At 48.5% G+C, this 21,584-nt stretch overlaps 1 protein-coding gene across 5 annotated transcripts; it reads left to right on the forward strand.

The window, feature by feature from the left end:
• The first annotated feature begins 1,854 nt into the window (after positions 1-1,854).
• On the forward strand, positions 1,855-21,519 carry LOC111142402 (chromosome unknown C18orf8 homolog). Of its 5 annotated transcripts, none has more exons than XM_022495461.1 (20): positions 1,872-2,123; positions 2,848-2,924; positions 4,988-5,072; positions 6,501-6,557; positions 7,296-7,382; positions 10,081-10,221; positions 10,522-10,625; positions 12,072-12,161; positions 12,250-12,355; positions 13,140-13,251; positions 16,168-16,212; positions 16,456-16,509; positions 17,668-17,796; positions 18,344-18,450; positions 19,184-19,303; positions 19,593-19,670; positions 19,953-20,057; positions 20,153-20,221; positions 20,308-20,533; positions 21,251-21,519. In XM_022495461.1, the coding sequence occupies exons 1-20, from the start codon at positions 2,022-2,024 to the stop codon at positions 21,370-21,372; spliced, it is 2,016 nt and encodes a 671-aa protein (XP_022351169.1). In that variant the 5' UTR covers positions 1,872-2,021; the 3' UTR covers positions 21,373-21,519. The 5 variants fall into 5 exon arrangements, with proteins under 5 accessions (XP_022351172.1, XP_022351169.1, XP_022351170.1 ...); XM_022495462.1 differs by having other exon boundaries at positions 21,213-21,343; XM_022495464.1 differs by having other exon boundaries at positions 1,855-2,123; positions 20,308-21,519.
• The last annotated feature ends 65 nt before the right edge of the window (positions 21,520-21,584 follow it).

Here is a 21,584-nt window from a genome sequence, read left to right on the forward strand (position 1 = left end):
GTGGAGGGATTCTGTAATCCTGGACTGGTATGGCCAATGGTAGGAGCGTTACAAGAATAGGTTTTTTCTTCTTTTTCATTTTCCTTCCTCCCTCCCTCTCCTCTTTCCTTCCCATTCTTTCTTTCTACTAGAGAAAGGGGAGGAAGGCCCTCATTTTCCTACCCAGAAATCTCCCAGCCTCCTTTCCTGTGGTTACAGAAAAGACCAGCCCCTCCATGTGCACTCTGGGTCCTGCCCCATCTCACTTCACTCGGATATCTGGTCCTCTCTCTATTCCATTGTTACCTCTCTGCTAAATCATTTTCACTCACAAAGATGCCTCAGTCTGCTGTTCTTTATGAATACAATCCCCCAACTCTGTGTCTGAGGTCCCTGGCCTCTGCCGATCCCTGGGCTCCACAGACACCTGCAATGTTCTTATGCTCAGTAAAGTATGCCCAGCTGTGCTGCTGCTTCCATTTGAAAAACCTAACTTATTCCTACTTCCTCCCACCCCGGGTCACCTCCCTGTCCCTTCCTCCGCGACTCTCAGGGACAAGCTTCTCCAGATCAGTTACTATGGATCTGCTGCCTATCACCTCTTCCTCACTTCCCATTCTTTTTTTTTTTTTAAGATTTTATTTATTTACTTGACAGAGATCACAGGTAGGCAGAGAGGCAGGCTGAGAGAGAAAGGAGGAAGCAGGCTCCCTGCTGAGCAGAAAGCGCGATGTGGGGCTCCATCCCAGGACCCTGAGATCATGACCTGAGCCGAAGGCAAAGGCTTTAACCCACTGAGCCACTCAGGCGCCCCCTCACTTCCCATTCTTACTTCTAACCCGCTGCCTGCCCTGTAGCTCTGCCTCCCAGTCCCTGAGGTAATGATCCTCCCACGGAAGGATCAGTGTCTTCCCTGGGGTAAAAGGGGGGGACACTTTTCAGCGCTCTGACTTTGTCAAAGCAGACCACACCCCACCTTGGGAAACAGTTCTTCACTCACCCCCAATACATCCCCCACCCGGAGTTCTCTGTGTACTTCTCTGGCTGGCTCTGCCCCTTGTCCTTTACTGATTTCTCCGCCTCTACACTTGATTCAGTGCCATCCAACACCATGGCTTCAAACACTATCAGTAGTCCAACAACTTGCAGTTACTACCTCCAGCCTTGTCACTCTTGGTGAGCTTCAGCCCCACATAACCCATCAATGCGGAGGTCACTTCTCCTCGGATTCACATGTCTAAAGCGCAGCTCGTGATCTTCACCACTTCCCTGCCAAACTTCTCAAGCCTCTTTGTCTAAGAGAACGGTGCTCAAAACCATCCGGTTGTTGAGAATGGCCACCTCGGGGTCATCCGTGATCCCTTCCTTCCTCCGTCCCAACTCCCTTGAATGAGTTTTCCCCACCCCGCCTCAAATGTCAAAGCCATTCAAAAGAGGCTTTCTGACTGCAGTCTAAACTGGGGTCCCCTGTTCCATGCTCACAGCATCCAGGCGCTGGCCGCAGCTCTCCCCTCCCTTGCTAAGTCCCACAGGCAGGCTCAATAAACCTGCCGGAGAGACAAGGTAAACCGTCCCTAGACCAGGGGCAGCCTTGCCCCAGGCGGACTCCCGGCCGGGCGCAAACCTCCCAGAATGACCTGGGAGCCAGGACCCGCACTCGCTCGGGAAGGCGCAGGCACCAGCGGCGGTGCCAACAACCGCCCTCGGCTTCGCGCGGCTTCCGGGTCACGCCCCCGCCCCGCGACCCGCGCTGGGACTCCGCCCTCCAAGAAAGGGGAGGAGCCTCTCGCGCCGAGCTGGGCGCGGTAGCGGTCGCTAGGCCCCACCGTTGCCCGTCCGCCGTCGCCGGTTTAAGCGCGGAGGCCCGCGGGTCACGTGCCGGACGGGGTGGGGGCGTGGCACCAGGAAGCGGCCTCCGAGCCCGCTCCGACCGCGGTCGCCACCGCCCGACCCGACTCGCTGCGTACCCGTGCCGGCGCCGCTCGCCTCGCTCCACGCTGGCGGCCGCCCCCGGACTCCCCGCCGCAGCGGCGGCGCCCGCTATGGGCGAGGAGGACTACTACCTGGAGCTCTGCGACCGGCCGGTGCACTTCGAGAAGGCGAACCCGGTCAACTGCGTCTTTTTCGATGAGGCCAACAAGCAGGTCCGGGCCGGCCCGTGCCCTCCTCCTCGGCGCGGCCCGACGCGCCCCGCCCGCCGTTCCCGGCGCCCCAGGGGCGTCCCGCGCGCACCCAGGCCGGGGGCCGGGGTGGGGGCCAGGCCTGGGGCCTCCCCTCGGGTCCCGGCGCCGGAGTGGCGCCAGCTCCGGGCTCTTGGGTGGGCCGAGGGACCGGGAGCTACCTCGGCGGGGGCTTTCTTCTCCAAAGTGACAGCTGGGTGGACCCCGAACCTGCGCCGCCCACCCAGCACGCCCTTTGGCCGGTGTGATCAGCTGTTCGCTCGCCAGCCCTTTCGCGGCGCCTTTGTTGTCTTTGTCACCAGTTACCCTTGCTGTCGAGGATTTAGACGTTGAGATTACTCTTACTCTCGGAATTTTGGAAAGGGGGGAAAGCAGTGTGAGGAGTAGCAGGGAGAACTCAAGTGCATCAGGGGCGCCTTTGCGGTTCCGGATTAAAGTGTGTAGCCGCGGGGACCCCGGCCCAGTCTCCCACAGTGGACTGCACTCGGAAGGGTATAACCTTTTTGGTCTCTACGCTCTTGTCCTTTAAGATTGAGGTGAACACCAGGCATCTGCAGTTTGATAGATACCACGTTAGTTGAGCTGAGCCAGGAGTGGGTGTAGTAGAAGTAATCGCCTTGAAGCGGTTGAATGTGTCTGAAAGTCTTTCGAAGTTCAGGCCATTAACGTTGCTTCTTTTCCCTCCCAGGTTTTTGCAGTTCGATCAGGTGGAGCTACCGGGGTGGTAGTTAAAGGCCCAGATGACAGGAATCCCATCTCATTTCGGTAACTGTTGACATTCACAGAATAATGGTCACATATACAGATAATGATGTGTTTCTGTTTCTCATTCAGAAGGTGGTTTTAAAAAGTTTGTTCCTTGGCTAAAGTGTATACACGCTTGCAAATCCCTGTTAGAGAGACGCAAGCAGACACCTGCTGTGCAGTGTTGCTGGGACCTGTCAGTACTTAGTGTCAAAGTGAAGTGTGTAGAGTAGTTCTCTCTCTTGATTTGGGAATCAGATGCTCCAACATAGGGAACCCACTTCCTGGCACTTGAAATTAACAAGTCAATTTACTGATTGCGCTCATTTCTGGCATCCTGACCAAGGAGGGCCTTCATTTCCTCCTCTGGCCCCAGTCTTTTCAGGCTGTGTGGGAGTGGAGGAGATTCCTGGTTAGTGTTTCCTTTATAATAATCTGTATTAAGGAAATCCCAGCTTCCACTAAAGGTGATTGGCTGTCCCAGTTTATGCATGTTGAACCAGTATAATAATGAATCGCACTTCCTTTCACTTTCAGAAGTATCTCGATTTGGTTGATAAATTATCTGGTCTTTAACTCCTGTGATTACGAAAGGGGAAAGTACAGCGTGGGCCCTCAGTTCAGTGGTGACTTACATTTTTTTGCAGGTGGCCTGTGCTAATAGAAAACAGTTTTTGAAGTAGAAAACAGATCACTCATTTGTTGGACAAACACTGATTGTAGCCTGTGTGCTAGGCACCGGGCATGTGCAGCCTGGTGCCCTTTTGCAGAACTCCTCAGTTTAGTATGGGAGACAAGTGGGTGGACACATTCTGTTGATTGTGCAAAGTGCTGTAATGGCACTCTGTTCAGAATTTGGGCGCACAAAAGAGATGAGGCATTTATCTTGGGGTAGGCCAGGAAACAGATGGGGAAGGCCTCCAAGAGGAGGGAGCCTTTGAGCAAAACTTTAAAGCTTGAATGGGATGATTCTACATGGGGAAGAGAGTAGACCTTCCAGGTGGAGAGAACACTGAGTGTAAAAGAGAGCAAGCATGGTGTCTGGGGGAATTCCAGGTCTGTGTTACTGACATCAGGTGTCCTTGCAGGGAAGAGGAGGTGGTGGTTTGGCCCCTGGCAGGAGTCAGCTTGAACCTTATGTATTCGGCTATGGAGTTAGGGCTTTATCTTCTTACTGAAAATTTGTAAGATGGGGCATGGCATGATCTCAGCAGTGCTTGGAAGGATCATGCTGTTCACAGCATTGAAGCTTCATTATTCGGGAGCATATCAACGTCAGGGATACCACTGAGCAGTGATTGCAGTGGTCTGAGCCAGGCATACCAAAGACCAGACTGAAGACAGAGTAGACTGGTATCTCATGGGCACTCAGGAGATGCCTAGGAAAGTCTTGGGTAAGTTTTGATGGTTCTTTGGGTGTGGAAAATGAGAGACCGTGATGATCCAGATGTGGGGGGTTAGTAGGGTTCGAGGAGGAAGATACTGGATTTACCCTCTTTTAAATTTTAATTTTATTGGCAAAAATTTTAGGAATTTTGTGTATATTTAGAAGTTTTATTGTGGTAGAATTAACCACATATATTTAACATATATAGTTGATGAGTCCTGACATGTATAACCGTCTCCACAATCAAAAGTTGGCTGGCGCTGCTCTGTAATCTGTCCCTTGACTTCCCTTTGTAACGTCTGTTTGAGGTCCTGTAGGTTGGGAAGTAAACAGGAAAGCTTACACTGCTTCACACACACTGCTCTGAGAGCCGTGGGGTGGGGGCAGGGGGAAGGCGGTAGTGTCTGGAGAAGGGTGCTGTGAGGGTATTACTTATTTATGTCTCAGATGATTCTCATCGGAGAATGCATCTGTTCTTAATTTGTCAGTCACTTGTTAACCACAAAGCTGTAAAGTTCATCAGCAACTTGTTGCCAGTTGGATTTTGTTGTTTGAAGAGAAGTCCTGATAGTTTCAGAAACATAATTTTCAACTTAAGATTTGCTGCTTCCTTGAGTATACAACTTTGCTCACAGAATGCTAGATGCTAGAATTTGGTTATTAGCTTTAATTCATAACATTTTTTTTCCTCTTAAAGAATGGAAGACAAAGGAGAAGTGAAGTGCATTAAGTTTTCCTTAGAAAATAAGATATTGGCTGTTCAGAGGACCTCAAAGACCGTGGTAAGACATATTTTTATTTATTTATTTCAAGTTTTATTTATTTACGCAATCTCTACATGCTTCGTGGGGCTCGAACCTGTGACTCCGGGATCAAGCCTCACATGCTCTTCCAGCTGAGCCAGCCAGGTGCCCCAGGACATACTTTTAAAGGTATCATAGAGGGGCGCCTGGGTGGCTCAGTGGGTTAAGCCGCTGCCTTCGGCTCAGGTCATGATCTCAGAGTCCTGGGATCGAGCCCCGCATCGGGCTCTCTGCTCTCTAGGGGAGCCTGCTTCCTCCTCTCTCTCTGCCTGCCTCTCTGCCTGCTTGTGATCTCTCTGTCAAATAAATAAATAAAATCTTTAAAAGAAAAAAAATAAAGGTATCATAGAGGAAAGGACATTGGAAGTACATTAGGAAGAGAATGAATTGCAAAAAACAGTGTTAAAGGAAGCCTTTATTATTTTAATGCCATGAAAGTTACAGTTCTGTTGTATTATATTTCAGTTTAGAATTCTTGAAGAAGGACATTTCAAGGGATAAATACTTATGACCTTAGTTTGTCCTTTTTTTTTTTTAAATAAAGATTTTATTTATTTGTCAGAGAGAGAGGGAGAGAGAGCGAGCACAGGCAGACAGAATGGCAGGCAGAGGCAGAGGGAGAAGCAGGCTCCCCGCCGAGCAAGGAGCCCGAGGTGGGACTAGATCCCAGGACGCTGGGACCATGACCTGAGCCGAAGGCAGCCGCTTAACCAACTGAGCCACCCAGGCGTCCCTAGTTTGTCCTTTTTGACTTAAGTTTTTTTTTTTTTTTTAAGTAATTTGGAACCTCAGGCATCTTTTGTTTTGATAGCTGGCTGCGCAGATTATGTGAGGTGCTGAGGTGTGTTTTTGGCAACTTGGTGAATTAGCTTTAAATTAGCTTTACCTGGAATAGCTCCATTTACTCACTTCTTACATCTTTGAATGGCTTGACCCCCAGAAACAGATGATCAAAGTTGGAGCACAGTTTGGCTTTCTTTGCCTTTATAAGTATTCACCATTGTCATTTGTAAAGTAGAGTAAAAGCTGTTGGGAAGAGGCAGAATCTGATTCTCTTCTGCCAGGTTTCATTGCTGCAAGTTTTGGAAAGCATCTTGGAAGACGCAGCAACACATTTCTCTGAAATCAATTGATTTTCAGTATCAGTTTCTAAACTCTAACTGAATATATATGTATATTTTAATTGAGTTGTAAGGAGACGGATTGTCCACATTGGTCCTCTTAGTTTTCTTGTCTTTTATCAGTTATTTTTTGATGACTTTAAATTTGCCTTTTGAAAAAAAAAAGAATTTGTCTTTTGTCTTTTTGTCTATCAACGTAGGTTGGCAGTATGCTGCTTGATCTAAATTTTCTCCTTGTTTTTTCTTTCTTTTCCTTCCTTTTTTTTTTTTTTTTTTAACTTTTCAGGATTTTTCTAATTTTATCCCGGATAGTTCTCAGCTGGAGTACACTCAGGAGTGCAAGGTATGGGCCTGGATCCTTTCCTGGCTGCCGGCCATTGCCCTGTGCGGGTCCGCTGGTGGAGGTGCCGTGGGGCGGGGGAATTGCCAGTGCAGGCTTGGAGGCAGGCCGTGCGCCAACGCTGAGACCTGCTGCGTGTGGGCTCAGGTTTCCGGGTTACAAGCCTGTTTCTTCTATGAGATGGAGTCGGGAGGACGCAGTGGGTGACGGGATGTTATGCTCCGGTCAGTGTCAGCACTTCGAGAGGCCCTCGCCCTTCTCCCGGTGCCGGCTGCGCCCTTGGCTGGGACCCTGGATTCCTCTTGGGAGGTTTTAGGAAGAGGAGTTTTCCCCCTCTCCTGATGTTTCCTTTCCTTGATTTGGTGTCCCTGTTGTGTCCTTCCTGTTCAGCATTCGCTGAGAACCTTTAGGCCTTTATTCTTTCCTAGTGCCTGTTCTGCTGCGCTAAGAGAAAGCCAGCTGTCCTTTGATTCCTTAAGGTAGAAGCTGTAGTGGGTTACTGTTTTCCGAAATTTAGGCTTTTCCCTCCGTTCTTGACCAAAGGAATCCAGACCCCGGGGCTTCAGTGAGGTGTTCCAGGTGGAAATCTGGGAACATTGTATTGCTCAAAAGAAAGTTTGATTTGTTAATAAGTAATCAAATCCAGGTAACTTTTAGTTAAGTGATAGAGTATTTTAAGCTTTTGAAGAGAGTTATACAAACATTTTTTTATTGAGAAAATTTTTTGGAATTCCTTTTCAGACCAAGAACGCCAACATACTAGGATTCTGTTGGACCAGTTCTACTGAAATTGTCTTCATAACAGATCAAGGAATTGAATTTTACCAGGTATTAGGTTGATCGCTTATGTTCACGGCATGGGAGGTGCGGGGGAAGGTCTGTGATGGCAGTTTGGCAGCCTTTTGAATTCAGTTCTGAATAGATTGAGATTCTAGAGGTGTAGTCTCTTGCTTATTAGGTTTTTATTCTTTTTTTCTAATTACAAGAAATACATGTTTTTTACAAAACAGTTAAACATTACCAGGATATATGGAAGGTAAAAGTCCCCCCCCCATAATCCCTAGAGATAACTGGTATGATAAGTACAGTATGTATTTCTTTGCATACATATGTACAAACTTTTTTATTTTACAAAAACAGGAATGTTGTATGTAAACTTTTGTGGCTGGCTTTTTTTGCATAGTATTATGTCTTGTACATGTTGTCCATATTTTATTCTTTTTTTTTTTAAACTTTGAAGTTTTGTTTTTTTTTTTTAAAGATTTTATTTATTTATCCGACAGAGATCACAAGTAGGCAGAGAGGCAGTAGAGAGGGGAGGGGCGGGGGAAGCAGGCTCCCCACCAAGCAGAGAGCCCGATGCGGGGCTCGATCCCAGGACCCTGGGATCATGACCTGAGCTGAAGGCAGAGGCTTTAACCCACTGAGCCACCCAGGCGCCCCATCTTTGAAGTTTTATTTAAATAATCTCTCCATCCACCCAACAGGGGGTTGAATTCACGACCTTGGACCTCACGTGCTCCCTGTACTGAGCCAGCCAGGCAACCTGTCTATATTTTATTCTGACTGAATAGTATCCGGTTGTGTGGGTGTCCTACAGTTTAGTTTATTCCATGTTGATGAACCTCTGGCTTGTTTTTATGTTTTTGCAAACATTTCTTTATGTTCTTGGGTGAGGCAGTTCTTGGAATTACACCATAGGCACAAACTTCCAAAAATCTGAACAGATATTGCTAAATTTTTTTTTTTTAATTAAAAACATTTTTTTTTTAGTCTTTAAGTAAGCTCCACACTCCCCGTGTGGCTTGAACTCACAACGCGGAGATCAGGAGTTGCTCCCTCCTTTGAGCCAGCCAGGCGCCCCCATACTTTCAGTTTCAATGCAGGAATCTCCGTTTCCCACATTTTTGCCAGAACTGCATATTATCAGTCCATAGATGTATATTCTGGGTATTAACCCTTTATCAGATCGATGGTTTGCAGATGTTTCCCGTTCCTTTTCACTCTGTTGGCTTGACTTTGCAGCTGCCTCATCAGCTTGTAATATTTTCCAACTGCCTGACCTTGAGAAATACATCTGAGAGCTTTCAGTGGAGCTAATCTGGAGGGTGTTCGGATTCTCGTAGGGTTGAATTTTGTCGACCTCATGAATGCAGTATCATTTAGAATATAGGGATGGAGAAAATATGCCTGTGTAAGCAAACTGTGAGATGTTAATGCCACGGGACTTTGCTGTGGGCCCTCATTAGAGCCTTTGTAATGACCACGGGTAAGAAACCACACAGAGCTGCACATGGGGTTGTGTGTATATGGTAGCGCAGAGAGGACAGTCACACGGCTTTCTGTTCTCTGTAGTGGGAGAGTGTACGTTCACATCATCTAGACGGTCTTCAGCTCTTCAAGAAATAAGTTAAAAAGAAAGAGGACGCTAGCTCATCCTTATTTTGTTCTACCCAAACTGTCAAGATAGCCGGGCCTGCCGACCCTGACTTCCATGTCAGTTCTCGAGCTCAGTGTTTTAGAAGCATTAACGTCTTGGGGCTCTACACTGTCTTCCTTAATGTATCAGAATATTTACAGTATTTTTGAAACATGCCTTGACTATAAAATATTAGGTTTGCATGCAGTGTCTCACGAACATGATCGTTAGCAAAAGGGAGCTGCTTCCGGGCTCAGTGCTAACTGCTAGGTGGAGGCCAGGAGGAAGGCTGGTGCTGCGGGCTGGGCGGTGGCTGATTCCACATGTGGGGCTCTGGGGTCAGTGGGTAGGGGTGGGGGTAGCGGCACATCTACTCCTTGCCCTTTGGTGGATGGTGCCTGAGAGCGAGAGCGTGGAGGCTCGGACTGGGCCTTGTGGTGACCTGGCCTGCCTGGGCTGTAACTGCCGTAACTGGTGTCTGAGCCTTGTTTTCTCCTCGGTCAGGTGTCCGTGGTGCCCATGTCTCAGGGGTGTGCTGTGAGTAGATGAGCCAAGATTTGTAAAGCACCGAGCGCCTGGATCAATAGCTGTAACAAACAAAATCTTTTCAGTTTTATTTAGTGGTTTTTCTTCTGCTTTTTATTTTTATTTTTTAAAAGATTTTACTTATTTATTTGACAGACAAGAGAGGAAACACAAATGGGGGAAGTGGGAGAGGGAGAAGCAGGCTTCCCGTCAAGCAGGGAGCCCGATGCGGGGCTCGATCCCAGGACCCTGGGATCATGACCTGAGCCGAAAGCAGATGCTTAACCAACTGAGCCACCCAGGCTCCCCTGTTTTGTTTTTTCTTTAAAGATTTGTTTATTTTAGAAAGAGTGTGAGCTTGCGGGGGTAGGGGCAGAGGGAGAGGAGAAGCGGACTCCCCACGGGGCCTTGAGCTCTACCATTTGCGACCCTGAGATCACCACCTGAGCAGAAACTGGGAGTTGGACCCTCAGCTGACTGAGCCACCCAAGCGCCCCTGCTTTCTATTGTTTTCTTAATTTCCTGTCAGTTGTCTTCCATTTTACTGTTTTAAACTATTCTGTTCCCTGAACTTTGCTTCAGGTGTTACCAGAGAAACGAAATCTGAAACTCCTGAAGAGCCAGAATATCAATGTGAATTGGTACATGTACTGCCCCGAGGGGGCTGTGATCCTGCTGTCTACCACAGTGCTCGGGAATGTGCTGCAGCCCTTTTATTTTCGGGTAAGAGAGAGCCTCTCTTTAGGGAAAGTCCCTCCCTCTTCCTCTAACCTCCCAAGGGGTAAGTTCCTCCAACAGGTGAGCTCACCACTTTTGACCACTAGAGGGCACACTCTACCCTCCCGTCACCCCAAGAAGGACTCCATGTGTGGGGAAGGACCCCAGGGAGTAAAGGCCATGGCAGGACTTTGGAAAGGATGGAGAGGCATAGTGTGTGCATAGCCTCACTGGTGTTATGTAGGGAATACTAAAGCATCAGAAGGGTTTAATTGGCTTTTCCTAATACTTTTATCACCCAAACAGGCTGGCACGATGTCGAAGCTGCCCAAGTTTGAGATTGAATTACCAGCTGTACCCAAGTCAACCAAGCTGAACCTTTCTGAGAGAGACATCGCGATGGCAACCATGTATGTCTTTTGAGATAATTCCTTCTTGAAATTGCTTTTGGTGATGGAAGTAGTAGAAGTGCATCGTAAGCCCTGTGGGACTGGCCTTTGACACATGCCCAACATGCCCTCTTGCCCTTTCAGTGCCTAGATTTTATGAGTATAGAAAACCTGCCATGGGCCTGGCATTCTTTGCTGATTTTACTAGCTTTGTGACCTTAGGGAAGTTCTTCCACCATCCTAGCCTGATAAAATGAAAACATTGGGCCAGTCTATTTTTTTTTTTTAATTTATTTATTTATTTGAGAGAGAGACAGTGAGAGAGAGCATGAGCAAGGAGAAGGTCAAAGGGAGAAGCAGACTCCCCATGGAGCTGGGAGCCCGATGCGGGACTCGATCCTGGGACTCCGGGATCATGACCTGAGCCGAAGGCAGTCGTCCAACCAACTGAGCCACCCAGGCGTCCCGGGCCAGTCTATTTTTTAGGTGTCTTAGTTCTAGAATTTTTTTTTTTTTTTAATTCTGTGAGTAGTTGAAGCTTATCAAGGACTTTCTTTTAGCTGACATATATCCTGCTTGCTCTAAAGAAGAACATAGTTTTTTATCTAACAAACATGGAACTGAATTACTTAGGTCGGAAGGTATATCTTCATTTGTAAATGCAGATCATCTCAATTTTTATACTTCGTTTTGGAAGTTTTAAACACACAGTTATGGAAACTGATACAAAGAATATCGTATGTTCCCCTAACACTATTCAAAGGGGTCAAAATTTTGTTCCTAAATAACTTCCTAAATAACTGTCTTTGGCCTAAAACAGTGGCTTTGAAGTTTAACATTGTTTAGTAGTTAGAATGCTTTTTTTTTTTTTTAAGTCAATCTTCCGTGGCCTCCTGGTTTGGAGAATAGGTACAATGAGAACAGGCCTTGCCCATGAGCAGCAGGGACCCACTCCCTCCCCTTTGGTCTCATCCCGGTGGCAGACCGAGCGCAGTGCCGGTCTCCGGAATAGTGGTGCGCATGTGGGAACTGCTTGCAGCAGCGGTCGGGCTGTGAGGCTTGCAAATGAAGATGATTCTGTTGCCCTGGTATCAAGGAACATATTTACTACATAAACCTTGGAAGATACTGAAAGTTAGAGAAAACGAAAATGGCCTGAGTTTGTTACTCAAGAATAGCTATTAACACCGTATTGCTTTCTAGTGGTTTTGGACTTTGTGTTTGTGTTTCCTTATAAAGGGTTGTGATTGAGTTATATTTAGTTTTGCTTTCGCGCATTTTGCTTTATAATTGGCTTTTTTTTCTTCTTTTTTTTTAAACTAACTGCACTTTGTAAATATTTTTGTTGGCTGTGAAATACTCCATTAGTGAATTTGTCATAATTAACTCTGATGGCCTCCTACTTCAGCATCTAGAATGGAGGCATTTCAAGTGGCCCAATGTGACATCTATCCCTCTGTTCTCTAGATACGGACAGCTTTATGTTCTCTTCTTGAGGCATCATTCCCGGACCTCCAATAGTACAGGAGCGGAGGTAGTCCTCTATCACCTACCACGGTATGTTTAATGCTGTCCTCGTTCTCCGATTTTAAAATACGAACTAAAGCTTGCCAATCTATTTTTTGACCTTTGTGTTATCCAACAGAGAAGGTGCCTGTAAAAAGATGCACATATTAAAGTTAAATCGGACGGGGAAGTTTGCCCTCAACGTGGTAGATAACCTGGTGGTGGTTCATCATCAGGACACAGAGGTGAGAGTGGTGTGTGCATTTCTCATCCGTCAGGGTTGCCGAAAAGAGTTGTGAAAATTGACAAAACATTCAGAACGAAGACTAGAAAATGCTTTTCTCGCTAAAGCTTTGGTCTTATGGATGCAAATGGGTTTTGTATTCTAGACGGTTTAGGAAAAAACAGTGATTCCCTCTCTGTTGATTACAGTGAGTGAAAGACTATTCCAGAAAGTAGCATGTGTGGATATACGAGTCTGGCCCAGTTATTTGGCTGACTCAGCTAAGCTGGGACTTACTGCAGATCCACAGTCTTACGTGAGCGTGTGAGCTTGGTGCTTCCTGTGTGAGGATAGATGATAATGCTGAGAGATAATAGTTTTGAGGCTCTGTGGCCCAAGAGAAAGACTGGGACCGGCCCTCCTATTTTCTGTGAGGTTGGCTGGATATCTGGTCATAGACAGGCTACTTCTGTCCCACACCTCCTGCAGGGTGGTGACCCCCTTCTTTTGACTAGCGAAGGTGCCATGAGTTAAAGTGAAAAAGATCTGCTGGAATCACTTCGAGCTCTTCAGGGTCTGCCCGTCGTCAGCACCAGGAGTGTGGGTGTCCGCGAGAGCGGGGGGAGCAGGGTCCCAGAGTTGTGATACCCCAGCGCACTCCCCCATCCTCAGAACCAGCCTGCAGGGGTGTGTCGCACACAGACTCCACTGATGGGAATGGCAGGATGCGAGAGAATGGAAGGGGCAGGCTGGGTCCATCGTGGCCCGTTTCGGCGTCTTGAGTTTTTCTTTTCTCTCCACTGTAGACATCGGTGATATTTGACATCAAGTTAAGGGGCGAGTTTGATGGCACCGTCACCTTCCATCACCCGGTTCTCCCAGCACGCTCCATTCAGCCCTACCAGATCCCCGTGGCAGGTAAGCAGCGCCCCCAGGTGGTTGGAATGAGGTGGGCAAGTGAGGGTTCCCAGGTCAGGTGTTCTGAGGAGGGGTGATTTTGTTTTTGTTTTTATTTTTAAATGAAAATCCTATTAATCTTACCAGTAAAATTGTGCCGTTGTGAAAAGCATTTTGTAAGATACATGAATCTTCTTTTGAAGAAAACAGAATGATTTCCCTGAGCTTTCAAAATGGAAAGTTGGGAGGGGCTCCTGGCTGGCTCAGTCCCACTGAGCCAGCCAGGAGCCTACTTGACTCTTTGGGGTCTCGAGTTTGAGCATGTGACTCTTTGGGGTCTTGAGTTTGAGCCCTATGTTGGACCTGGAGCCTACTTGACTCTTTGGGGTCTCGAGTTTGAGCCCTATGTTGGACCTGGAGCCTACTTGACTCTTTGGGGTCTCGAGTTTGAGCGTGCAACTCTTTGGGGTCTCGAGTTTGAGCCCTATGTTGGACCTGGAGCCTACTTGAAAAATAAGTAACTAAAACAGAGAGCTAGGATTACCCACTGAAGCTGAGAGATTTTTTAGTTGTTTAATGATTGAATACGCCCTCCATTTATCGTTTGCCTGTGCTCTGTAACCCTGAGATTAGAAGTGGCTGCTTCTGGCTGTATTTGAATGTGGGATCACTTTTCCTTGCCTTTCTCCCACATTGTGTGTCATGGCTACCTAGTAAATACTGCGTTTTCTTCTCATTGGTTGACCCCAGAAGAGGTTAAGGCTGTGCTGCTTTGGTGTTTTGAGATCTGCCCTACACGAGGTGGGAGGAGAAGGAAGTCAGAGAAGAGAGGAGGTCAGGATTTCCGTGAAGGAGAAAGAAACAGTTGGGCTGTTTTTTTTGCCTTTCCCAGTGTAATTGATTTCAAGCTAGATTTCACGGGAATAACATTCAGCTCTCTTTTAAAGGAGATCGGAGGGTAGAGTAAGCTAGTTGAAATTTCAGTGCACACAGCTAGTCAGAAGGGCACACGTTTGGAGCTTCGGTAGCAATGTTTTCTCCTTAAAAGGGATCTCTTTCAGATAGTATTGCGGGCTTGGGCCCTGCGTGCAGTCGGGAGGGGATCACACGATTCCAGGTCTGGCTGCAGCTCAGAGGCCAGCAAGAGCTCCGCTTCCAGTCTGCCTGCCTCGACTTGTGGATTAGCCGGAAGCTTGATAGCTCTCTGGCAGCACTGGGGGAGGAAGGAGCGAGTTCTTATGTTTGATTAAGTCCTTTGGCTCTCTGTGTTCCTTCCGGCATCTTCCTTTTCTTGAGCTCATAGTGTTAGCATTAGAAGAATAGGTTGTGTCCGGGCACCTGGATGGCTCAGTTGGTTAAGTGTCCTACCCTTGATTTCGGCTCAGGCCATGATCTTAGGGTGGTAAGGTCCAGTCCTGAATTGGGCTCTGAGCTGGGCGTGGAGCCTGCTTAAGATAACCCCCCATCCACCCAGCCCCATGCACTCGCTGTCTCTCAAAAAAAAAAAAAAAATGGGTTTTGTCAGATGTTTATCTTGTATTTGCCGCTTACTCGGCATGAAGGTAACTGCTGGTGAATTGGAGGGAAAACCACTTCTAGACATTAAAAACCTTCTGCTCTGTTCCAGTGGTTTGGGACCAGTCAGAAGGCAGGCAGGTTCTAACTGGCTAGTTACAATCAAATGCCAGGTGTGATCAAAATAATAGTCCTGACAAAGGTTAATAATTCAAAGGTCCATTGAGTCTTGGGCCTCCGGAGTGTGGGTTGGTAAAGCATCTTTTACAGTTAATGACTGTTTGTCTTGTTTTTCCGGCTAGACTGTAAGCCCCTTGCAGGCTTGTAGCATCTTTGTATCTTGCCCGCCCCGTGTGGTTGCAGGGCATGCTGGCAGGAAGAGCTTGTTAGGCTGTTTTGAAAGAGGACGCCGGCAAATTGGGGATGAGCCAGCTGCTGTCATTTCCCCTTCTGTTTTTGGTCTTGTTCCACCAGTGTTGTGGAGCTGACTACAAGTTAGGATCACCTGGTTGGGGGGGGTGGTGCTTTAAAAACCAAGGGCATCTGGCTCTCACATGGGAGCAGTTAAGTCCGAATGATTGGAGGCCAGCGTTGAGGCCCACATGTAAGACCTTCACCCTTGGGGGGCACCTGGGTGGCTCAGTGGGTTGGGCCTCTGCCTTCGGCTCGGGTCATGATCCCGGGGTTCTGGGATCGAGCCCTGCCCCGCGTTGGGCTCTCTGCTCAGCAGGGAGCCTACTTCCCTTCCTCTCTCTCTGCCTGCCTCTCTGCCTACTTGTGATCGTTGTCTGTCAAATAAATAAATAAAATATTAAAAAAAAAAAAAAAGACCTTCACCCTCGGGTGGTAGATGCAAGTGTTCTTTGTCTTGGCTTATCTGACCCATGGGCCCTTTCCTCTTTTGGGTGGTCTTTTCCAGACTGCTGATTAAAACCTGTCTTCTGATTGTCCCTGGGTGGTGGGAACAGAACTGGGAATGATGTTTAGTTTGCCGGGCTGTGTGTCTCAGGTTCAGAGAGGGCTGCCCCCCTGACGTACAGGCAGTGTAACTGGTCATCATGAGTCCTTGTCACGTGGGATTTGATATTGAATCATCCAGGGACGTTTCTCAGTTCCTTACTGTGCGTGTGTAAATGATGATGAATCATCTTTAGTTATTACAGAAGAATTACCAAATCTGAATTCTTGATACTTTTCCCCTTCTTGGGAGGACATTTTCATGGATTGTTCTCGACTTCCCTCTTCTTCCTTATAGGGGTTATCAGTGGGACAAGAGCGTTCACTCCTTTGTCATTTAACCACAGTTGAATAAACATTTACCGAAGGCTTTAAAAAGTACTGCATTTCACATCCTAAGCACGGGTATTGGCACGATTTTCTGATGGCATCGTCCTTGCCCACTTGTGTTTTTTCCATTTGCAGGTCCTGCTCCTGTGACCAGCCAGTCTCCTGTCCCGTGCAAACTCTGTATCCTTTACAAAGGCCTTGCCGCTGGGCATGGAAGGGAAGCTCTTGCCCCCTTTTATACTGGTGTCTGAGAGAGGTCCTGTGGCCTTGGCCTTTTCAGCTGTGAATGAGCTAAAGGCTTGGGAGCCCCCAGGGGAGCATTTCTCACCACCCAGGGCCAAGGAGCCTCTGCAAGTAGGGGGCGGGGCGGGCTTGTCTTTTGTTTCCATCTCCTCCTGGTTTACCACTTCCTATAACACGTAGATTCTTCGTCCTGGATTGTCTTTCAGCCCGACATCATTATCAGTGCAAGCCAAGGTGGGTCAGAGGGGCGGTCGCTAAGTTAGACAGTACTTGTTGGCTTGCGATGACAGAAGTCGCCAGTGCTGTTTTCGAGGTGAATTTGAGAGATGACCACTCCCTTCAACCCTAAAGTGGGAGATTCTTCACTTTATATTCTCTCTATTGTTTATTTATTGCTTTATCCTGAGCATGTTATTTTTAAAATTAATAGCTAAGAGTGGCCATTCCCCTGCTTTTGGCCCATTCCACTCTGTCCGTTCTGAAAAGCCAGACCCCATAGCACGGTGCACAAGACCCTCCCTGCCTGTCCTGACCCCCCACCTCCACACCCTCGTGCGCCGGAGCCCTTTTCTGTTCCGGCTGCACAGAGAGGTGTGCTCCTGCTTCCCACGGTGCTGGGGAGGCTTCTTCAGGATGTTAGTTGTCTTCCTAGTAGCCCCCCACCCCCTGTATCTTCCATTAGAGGACATCCTACCCATCTTCAGTCATTCGTGAAACTTTCCTGTCTCAGATCCTGGGATTCTCAGGGCGAGAGTTAGCCCTGGTGCCCCTGAGAGCCACTTCTCTCGTCTCCATGTACCTCTGAGCAGCTGTGGGAGAATCGAGAAGGGGATCGCTCAGATCATATTTAATGCAGTGTTAAATTCTCTTGTGGAACCCCAGTTGAGAAAGGCAGTGTGGATGTTCGGGAAAGTCATGAATCGGTGAATGATGAATTGCGAAATTCCCTTGGGAGCCTCCGGAGTTAACTTTTGACTGAAGAACCACTGTGGGAGAAACCAAAGTATAGGACCCAGGTTCATGCCACACGTTAACATCTTTTTAAACTTTCAAGGCTAAAAAGGGGGTTAGGTATAGGGATGGAACTGCTCTGAGTCACCCCCACCATTGCCCCCCACCATCTCCGTTTTGGGAGCTACACCATTGATGTCCCAGTGATCAGAGAGGGTCACCTCAGCGTAAGAAGCCATTGAGCATGCAGCTGTAGGGTGGCTGTCAGTCCTTCCGTCAGGTGCAGCCTGTGTGTCCTAGGCTGCACTTGGTAAGATCAGGGTTGTATCAGTGCTGTGCAGACTGCCCCCCACCCCCACCATGAATGTTTCAGGGGAACCACCTTTTGGGCTTTTGTTCCGATTTGCATCCTGTGTGAACTTTGCTGCCTCTTCCACCCAGGCTACCTCTGGAACCTCCAAGTGAAGCTTCAGCCCATCGTAAACCTCTTGCCAGATAAAGGAAGACTGATGGACTTTCTCCTCCAGAGAAAGGAGTGCAAGATGGTCATTCTGTCTGTCTGTTCGCAGAGTAAGTGGACCAGTCCTCCCCACTCGGTCTGGATTCCAGGGTTGGGACTGTGCTGCCCACACCTTTCCTTGGGAGCTGGGCCGCATTTTTGTGTCTTGTGCACAGCCTTGTCCTTCACTTGAAGGGTGGATCATTTAACCCCCTGGAAAGGTGATGAAATAGCAACATGACTTGTAGTTACTTGGGGACAAAAGCTAGATAGGACGGTGCCAGGTGAGAGCAACCCACACGCTGCTGGGGCATCTGAGGGTTAGGGCACTGCCATCCCCAGCCTGAAAACAGACATTTTCCAGAATCCAAGTCCCTCACTACAGAGATCTCTGAGCACTTCTGCTGAAACAGTCCGTAGCTACTTTTTCTAGTCCCTGGGAAGGGCTGGTGAGTGAATTCTAGGCTTTAGGTCTCAGAACGATTCCATTTCTCTCAATGCCCACTGGAGATAGGTTTGCCCTGGTGGCCCTTTGAGGTTAGTTCTTTCTGTCCCAGCAGCACGTTTGTGTTCCGAATGGACATAAACTCGGCTGACCTGTGTGAACGTTCTTTCCAGTGCTGAGTGAGTCCGACAGAGCCACATTACCTGTGATCGCCACGGTTTTTGACAAGCTCAATCACGAGTATAAGAAGTACCTGGATGCAGAGCAGAGCTACACAACGGTAAGCTGTGTGGGCTCCTCTCCACCCCTCCCCCGTGTTTCCTGAGGAAGAGGCAGGACGCCACTGAGGCCTGCGTGCTGAGGGGGCATGGTGGCCGCAGTTGGGGGGCAGCTGCTGGTCTGCACGGCTGTGGGAAGCAGGAGGGCTGCTCCCCGTGGGTTTCTGTGCACCCCTGCTCTGGCTCCCAGGCTTCTTCAGCCCTGGCCCTTGCTAGTTGGAGCCTCTCAGGGCCTGCTATAGCTCCACATGACCTGCGCTGGGCAGACTGCCTTAGAGTCAGGTGAAGCAGTGCATCGTGTCACAAAGCTCTCCCCATCTGTGGCATTCGGGGAGGGCTTATCACTCGGACATCCAGACAGTTTTATACGCGGTCTTCACTTACCGCAGGATCAGGACTTTATAAAAAAAAAGCAGGATGCATTCTGTTTTTATTAGGTAACAAACATCAGAAAGTCCATAATTCATTAGGGATTTTAAGGTTAAGAAAATGTGTCTCAAGAGGAAGCGGACTTACGCCTTCGCCTTTTAGTTCCATTCATGAACAGTAGCCTGTTTTTAAGATGACCACCTCTGCCTTCCCAAACCCTGCCTCTGCCTGCACAGGAGAAATCATTTTGTCCAAGTACCATGTGCCACCTTCTGCTCCCATTTGAGGCACACGGGGTCTAGAAATCGAGGCTTCTGGGCTTATCGAGAAGATGGTTCAGGTCACATTTGCCAATGTGTCGTTCAGGCACTAGAAGCTGGGCAGAGCCGGAGCAGTCCGCTTCTCAGGAGGCCGGTGCGGACCCAGGCAGTGATCGATCAGTCCGACATGTACACCCACGTCCTGTCGGTGTTCACGGAGAAGAAGGTGGGTGACGGGGCCCCTGGAGAGCTTGTTTGCGGGGAGCTGAGGAAAGGAGTAGAACTCAGAATGCGATTAGACCAACTGGTATCTCGGGTGAAGACCTAGTGCTAGTAGTTTGACTTCCAATACTCCGGCCAGAACGTGACTGTGGATGGGGAAGGTTCTGGATCTGTGCAAAACCAGCAAAACAGAACCGTGGGACAGATTCATGTGGAAACGAGGGGTGGAGAAATAAGCTGCAGGCGACCCCTCGCAAGTCCTCGGTGGTTTTAAGACTTCTTTTCCTCCGTAGGACATGCCTCATAAGTTCGTGATCGCCGTCCTGATGGAGTATATCCGCTCGCTCAACCAGTTTCAGATCACAGTACAGGTACCTTCCGGTCAGCAGGTGTGGTCCCAAGTTAGAGGAGCAGGGGCCGCACACCAGACCCAGGATGCGGAGTGACCTTCTCGACACTACCGTGTTGTCCTGAGGTGGGAGGAGGGGCGTTCCGTCAGGTGTCCCGTGGACGCACAGGGGACAGAAATCTGTCCCCTTCCTCGTGGAAACACATATCCAGCCCTTAGAACAGCTTGGGTCCTGGGCCCCATAGCCGCTCCTCTGGTGCAGGTGGGGGATTGGGAAATGTGCTGTCCTTCCGTCTGTCCTCAGCACTACTTACACGAGCTCGTCATCAAGACGCTGGTCCAGCACAACCTCTTCTACATGCTGCATCAGTTCCTGCAGTACCACGTCCTCAGCGACTCCAAGCCTTTGGTATGCGGCCCCCGTTTCTGTTCGTGGGCTTCAGGACTTCACGTTTAACCTCCTAACATTTGATGCTGAAGCCAGTTTGAAAATGTGTCTTTCAGGCTTGTTTGCTCTTATCCCTAGAAAGTTTCTACCCTCCTGCCCACCAGCTGTCTCTGGACATGCTGAAGGTAACTCTTGCCACAGCCGCGTTCGGAACTGCGTGCCTATCTGTTCCTGTCTCGGCACTTACAGGACCTCTCTCCCTCCCTCCCAGCGACTGTCCACCGCCAACGACGAAATCGTGGAGGTGCTTCTTTCCAAACACCAGGTATTGGCCGCCTTGCGGTTCATCCGGGGCATTGGCGGCCACGACAACATTTCTGCACGAAAATTTTTAGATGCCGCGAAGCAGACTGAAGACAACATGCTTTTCTATACTATATTTCGGTTTTTTGAACAGCGAAACCAGCGTTTGCGAGGGAACCCTAACTTCACACCAGGTGAGGCTGTGGTGGCCGTGAGAGAGGGGAGTGAACAGACCGGCAGTAGCAGGAGCAGGCTGGCGGCCGGGCCTTCTGGGGGCCCTCCTAAGAACTCCTGGGTTAGCTTTCTTAGAAACAAAATTCCATCTGCCCATGGAATCTGAATCCTGCTCTGGGACTCGCAGTTAATGCACTTCCAGTGTGGCCCATGCCACTGACCTGAGAATGCTGCTTTCTGAGGAATCAGGGATAAGACAGGAAATGGTGGCAGGAAACCGTGACTAAGGCATGTCACATGGCCTGGGGCTTACCACTGATGGTCTTAGGAAACCGAGGCTAATCTTAGCTCTTTGTCTCCCAAGTTATGAAACCTCAGGCATCTAGCTTCTTTAGGATGGGGAAGGAGCATGTGAGGTTGCGTCAGGCCCCCCAGTAACCCGTGTGGGGTGGCACTGCCAGGACAGGCAAGCCACTTGTGTCTCCAAGCAGGTGGCAGTTCGCTGGGGTTGTGAAGGTGTCCAACAGCTCTGGCAGCAGCTGTATAAATAAAAAGGACAACTCAGCAGCTTAGGAAAACAAGTGTTTTATGAAAGAAAATAAGTTAAAACCCCACCGTACATATCTATGAGCTGTGAAGCATTCATTTTGTTTTCCTCTTTTTGTGCCACATCTGATGAAATCTGTATTTCCTTTATAGGAGAACACTGTGAAGAACATGTTGCTTTTTTCAAACAGGTTTTTGGAGACCAAGCTCTAATGAGGCCTACAACATTCTGAAATCACTTGCTAGTTTGTTTTTTTATATATATATAAAAATGTGTACAAAGTTAATTTATTGCATTAATAAAGCTCTTTAAACTATAAAATGTTATAGTAAAGTGTATCTACAACATCCTCAAGTGTTACTAAAAATATGGTATAGAACTTGTGTGATGGCTTACTCCAAAAACAAAGGAAAAACATTGCATTGATTGGCCTTTAAAAAGTGTCAGGGAGCAGATCCCACTCAGCCTCGCTAGCATCCCCTCCGCCTGCCCAGGTGAGGGCTCGTTCCCGGAGACCGTGGAGG

The sequence above is a fragment of the Enhydra lutris genome, unplaced genomic scaffold (genome assembly GCF_002288905.1).
Source record: "Enhydra lutris kenyoni isolate GAN:26980312 unplaced genomic scaffold, ASM228890v2 scaffoldscaffold8, whole genome shotgun sequence".
Taxonomy (NCBI): Eukaryota; Metazoa; Chordata; class Mammalia; order Carnivora; family Mustelidae; genus Enhydra; species Enhydra lutris.

Bases quoted from the DNA above. Each gene is read 5' to 3' on its own strand.
- LOC111142402 (XM_022495464.1), top strand. From the start codon at position 2,022: ATGGGCGAGGAGGACTACTACCTGGAGCTCTGCGACCGGCCGGTGCAC. The intron at 13,252-16,167 runs GTAAGCAGCGCC...TTCCATTTGCAG, and splicing joins CTACCAGATCCCCGTGGCAG to GTCCTGCTCCTGTGACCAGC. The intron at 17,797-18,343 runs GTAAGTGGACCA...CGTTCTTTCCAG, and splicing joins TCTGTCTGTCTGTTCGCAGA to TGCTGAGTGAGTCCGACAGA.